This window comes from Arachis hypogaea, chromosome 4 (genome assembly GCF_003086295.3).
Source record: "Arachis hypogaea cultivar Tifrunner chromosome 4, arahy.Tifrunner.gnm2.J5K5, whole genome shotgun sequence".
Taxonomy (NCBI): domain Eukaryota; kingdom Viridiplantae; phylum Streptophyta; class Magnoliopsida; order Fabales; family Fabaceae; genus Arachis; species Arachis hypogaea.
The window spans coordinates 87,179,874-87,184,719 of NC_092039.1; the positions used below are offsets into that span (position 1 = coordinate 87,179,874).

The 4,846-nt window shown below is 36.0% G+C and overlaps 1 protein-coding gene across 2 annotated transcripts; it reads left to right on the top strand.

Moving 5' to 3' along the window:
- Nucleotides 1–2,549: 2,549 nt before the first annotated feature.
- Nucleotides 2,550–4,509, top strand: LOC112795005 (protein trichome birefringence-like 10). Of its 2 annotated transcripts, XR_011880758.1 has the most exons (5): nucleotides 2,550–2,612; nucleotides 2,789–2,874; nucleotides 3,243–3,355; nucleotides 3,704–3,862; nucleotides 3,947–4,509. XR_011880758.1 is itself a non-coding variant. In XM_029297888.2 (3 exons), exons 1-3 carry the CDS (start codon nucleotides 3,171–3,173, stop codon nucleotides 4,212–4,214), a joined length of 612 nt encoding a protein of 203 aa, XP_029153721.2. In that variant the 5' UTR covers nucleotides 2,870–3,170; the 3' UTR covers nucleotides 4,215–4,509. The 2 variants fall into 2 exon arrangements, 1 of the variants encoding a protein (XP_029153721.2); XM_029297888.2 differs by lacking the exon at nucleotides 2,550–2,612 and having other exon boundaries at nucleotides 2,870–3,355.
- Nucleotides 4,510–4,846: the final 337 nt, after the last annotated feature.

Genomic DNA, 4,846 nt, shown 5'->3' on the forward strand with positions numbered 1-4,846 from the left:
AGGTGCACTTTAAAAGCGTAGCCTAATGTATCTAGGCCAAATGCACCCAAACACTTAGTAATTTTTCTTTTCGTTATCACCAAATCACACTCACCTTCGAATACCCTCACTTTCGCCTTCTGATCAGAAAAAAGTTTCGCCCCTCACCTTCACAAATCACCTTCGAATTAATTGTTGAAAACCCTTCCCTAACACACCCACACACTCACACTCATTCTCACCATCACTCACCACTGCCACCACGCCCCCCTTTCACACACACACACCCAGATCCGAGAGAAAGAGTGAACCAGAGGGAGGAGAGGAGGGAGACGGAGATGAGAGAGCGCGATCGAGAGAATAGAGAGTGAGAGGGGGTCACCGCCGCAATGTCGCTGTAGCCGCCGCCATTGCCGTCGCAGAGCAGGGAGCCCGGAGGGGAGAGAGAGACGATTTGCAGACGAGATGGAGAGAGAGGACGAAGATGCGACGCAAGAGAGGAGGCTGTTCCGCCGTGCACTATCGTCGCTCCTGGGGTCGATTGAAGCCGCCGCCGCAGCTAGGGCTTGCCGTGCTCCTGTCCGTACTCCTAACCTCTCTCTCTCTCTCTCCCTCTTCAACTTTCATTTCATTCTCATTTCAATTTTAATTTCGATGTCTCTGTAGGCAACAATATATTTTAGAAGTTGTATTGGACTGGAAGAGAGGGAAGGGGAGTGTTTGAACTTTCAATTTCATTAATTTTTGCTGAATTTTTGTGCCTGTGGGTGAATATTGGATTGTGAAGGATGGTTAGGATTGTGAATACAGAAGTTTGGACCTCTTCATATATGGTATCCCTTCTTTTTTTAATTCCCACAAGAGCTTAGGATTGGTTAAACAGAGCAAATTGAAACTTTGAATGTTCCCCTCATGCAGGGAACAATGCTGATCGATTCCTGCATTGGAGCACTAGGTTCTAAATTGTTCTAGGCGTGGAAAGGGGATTGCAGTACCTTCATGAGGATTCACATCTAAGAATTGTTCACCGAGACATCAAAGCAAGCAACATTCTTCTTGATCATAAGTTTCATCCCAAGATTGGAGACTTTGGCCTTGCCATGTTCTTCCCTGAAGACCAAGCTTATCTTAGCACACAATTCGCTGGAACATTGTAAGTCCAATTATTAAATATTTTAATTACTATGTATGCTAGCTGCATATTCACCATGTTACTCATGTTATATTTCAGTTTTCTATTTATGTTTTTTTTGTCATAAATTGGATAGCCTATAATTTTGAGTATTATAATATCACAACACACACCTATACTACACACACAGTTATACACAAAATATTAAGAGTTCTCATCCACTATTGACCCTAATCAAGTCTCAAACCTGAGTACGCAACACATATCATAGGGGAGTGGTGTGAGCTTATGAATGAATCTGGTTTGCCATGTTACCAGGTTTAGTTATTAAGTAATTGAGCTGAGCTGTAAGTTTGACAAATGAAATGGTTTCCTGCCAGCGCCAAAAGGGCTGTTTTCGCCGGAGCCAGAACATTATCGAGGACCAAAGCTAAAAGTTGCCATCATTGGAGCTGGCTTTCTGGCATGTCAACTACAGTGGAACTCTTGGATCAAGGACACGAGTTTTAGCTCCTTTAATCTTTAATATCACACTTCCTCCATTTCATATTTTATAAGTCATTTTGATACTTTGATTTATGAATATATGTGAAAAGTCAAAGCGACTTATCAGTATGGAACGAAGAAAATGTTATTTTGAAATTGGATGTTATGGTGTACATGATAAACTTGATTTTTGAAGCAAAGGGGAGTGATTTGGTCAGTTTCTTAACACAATTATGGTGTTAAATTTATTAGGATATTCTAGCTAATGCATTTTATCTAGTATGTTTACTTCTAATTGCTCTCGATTAGGTGGATATATATGAGTCGAGGACTTTTATTGGTGGGAAAGTTGGTTCTATTGTTGATAAGAAAAGAAAGCAAATTGAAATGGGATTTCTTACAAATAGAAGTTGGTAAACGGACTTGATTGATCCCGTCTTTGAAATTCTCCAACCCCTCTGTTTATTTATGGTCTGAGAAGTTAAAAAATATTAAATATATAACCCTAGGATTTGAAACTTTGCCTAAGCAAAATTGATCAATTTTTCATGCCCATTGTGTTTAGGATTTGAAAAGCCATGCTTTATAGATGAATCCTTTGTTTTGCTTTTTTATCATATTATACTTCTCCTTAAATCTTAATGAAATTATTCTTTTATAAAAAAGATAAAAAAATGTCTATTGTATTTAACTTATAATATATTTTATTAATCCATCATATTTTTTCAAAAACTCTGCTGATCTGAGCTTATTTTCTAATGTGCAGTCCCAGAAAAATACACAGGTGTTGCAGAAGCTGATTTTCTGGTATTTCTTATTAGAAAAAATACCATTTTTTTCATTTTCAAGTTTTCCCTTGTTGACTTTAGTAATATTAGTCTTGTAAATTTATTAGAAATTTTAAAATTTTAAATTTACAAACTGTAGATAAAGGTTGAAGACTTCTTTAGGTACTTTTTCTCAGATGATGTTGTAAACTTCCATGAGTCTTTCCATAAAAGATGTGGTGATAAAGGTAGCCTGCATGAAACAACTATGAAACCTCTGCATTTAAAAAATCATCTTTAATTTTGTATGCTTTGCTGGTTGTGAGTATGGTTTAAAGAGAAAAATTTAAGATGACTAATACCTGTCAATACACCTTAATGTTTTGTCGAGGATGATTTTTTAATTTCCCCCCTCCCCTTTCAGACTTCAAGTGTAGTTCGTGGCGTCCTCAAGAGAAATTTGGGTATGCTCGTGAACTATCTTTCAACATCCAATAAGACTTTATCTTGGTATGTTTCTGTCAGCTTTATTTCTCTTTTCTATCTGAGGTTCAACTAAAATTTTGAATGAAGCCAAAGTGAATGCCTAATATGGGGGCTTATTTACAGAGAAATATATGAACATATTGATGAGTTACAAAATTCCATTTCATGGAAAAAATGATTGAGTAGTGCATGCTTTAAGTAGTTAAGTTTGAAGTTATTAATTCAAATTAAGTAAATATAAGATAGAAAAAATTGTTAAATCTAAGATCCTGAGCATATGTCCTTTGATGAAGCAATAATAAGATCTTTGATGCGTCCCTATGATTTTTAAAAACTTAGTAAACTGTTCCTATGGAGACCTGCTAGTGGACATAATTGTGTTTCCTTTTCAGGAGCAAAATTTGGTGGCTCACCCAGCACCACCAGCGTCTACTGTGTTTGCCTGCTGTTTCACAAATTCCTTTTCTTCGATTCTGCCTGCTGCTATTCTGTCCTGTGCTATCCGGTTCTGCCCTAATTTCCACCTTCTTCTAGGTTGTTTTTTTTTTCCTGCCCTATTTTGTTGTTTTGCCGTTATCTCTTGAATGATTTAATTGCTGCTGCTGCTGCTGGGTCCCAAATCTGTTTGATTATATCAATTTAATTCTTGCTAAATGATGATTGTGCTGAATTTGTGGTTAAATGGTTGCATGGCAGTTACAATTTTTTTGTCTGTAATTTTTACAGTTATTTTGGTTTAGTTGTTTGAGCTGGTAGCAGTGTTGTGCTAACTTTTAAGAATCATTTAATACATGGATTAATTCTGGAATCTCGATAAACAAACCTATAAACAAACCTTTTCATATTTGCTTAGGGGCTGTTATTTCCAACAAGGTATGGAAGTTAAGATGGAAATGAAGGTGGAAGATGCATATAGGAAGTCAATGGAGACAGTGTTGAATTGGATACAAGATACTGTAAATCTTAACAAGAGTCAAGTTTTCTTTCGTACATATACACCCGTGCACTTCAGGTTTGTAATTTGTTGCAACAATTGTTATGATTTGTATTTTGCCTTCCAAGTTTTACATATATTTATCCAATAATGTATGAACAGAAGTGGAGATTGGAGAAGCGGTGGAAGTTGTCATTTGGAAACACTGCCAGAGCTTAACATGTCATTAGTGCCTAATGATAACTGGTCACAATTCAAAATAGGCAATTCATTGCTATCATCACACAAAAACAGCACTGAACTTGTCAAGTTAAAAATATTGAATATAACAGAGATGACAGCTCAGAGAAAAGATGGACACTCATCAATTTACTATCTTGGTCCGAATGGCGGCACGGCGGCACTCCATCGGCAAGATTGCAGCCACTAGTGTCTGCATGGTGTACCTGATACATGGAATGAGCTGCTTTATGCAATGTTCATGAAACATGAAGGCTTCTCATAGCAAGGAACTTCAAAGAGTCATGGAAGCATTATATACAGCAATTCTTTTTTATTTGTCTTGGGCAGCAAGGACTCGCAAATTGTTCTCAGCAGTCTCAAAAAGACGCTAACACGTAGAATAGAATTATGTATTTATTTAAAGAAATTATTTAGTATAATTATGTATTTATTTTTATTTTATAATATTCAATTCATTCAAATAAAAATACAAAATTATTATACATGTAATATATAATCATATTACTAAATATTAGCTTTTAGAAAAAAAAATTATTAGAATATATATATATATATATATATATAAAATAAAATAAAAAAAAAACAATGAGGGACCTAAGGCTACACTTATATACAGTAGCTATAGTATACAAAAAAAAAGGGATCTAAGGCTACGCTTATAAAAAGTAGCTATGGTATACAATGTGGCTACGCTTTATAAGTGATGCAGTAGCATTGAAAAGCGTAGCTTATTCTGGAAAAATGAAAGTTGAAAAGCGTAGCCTTTGGTCCTGGACAGCATCACTTGAAAAGCGTAGCCTATTCCCAAACACCAAAAGC

What these genes read in the sequence shown, in the direction of transcription:
- LOC112795005 (XM_029297888.2), top strand. Translation starts at nt 3,171, where the DNA reads ATGATTTTTAAAAACTTAGTAAACTGTTCCTATGGAGACCTGCTAGTG. An exon ending in ATTCTGTCCTGTGCTATCCG is followed by an intron (nt 3,356 to 3,703) that starts GTTCTGCCCTAA and finishes ATATTTGCTTAG; the next exon opens with GGGCTGTTATTTCCAACAAG. An exon ending in TATACACCCGTGCACTTCAG is followed by an intron (nt 3,863 to 3,946) that starts GTTTGTAATTTG and finishes ATGTATGAACAG; the next exon opens with AAGTGGAGATTGGAGAAGCG.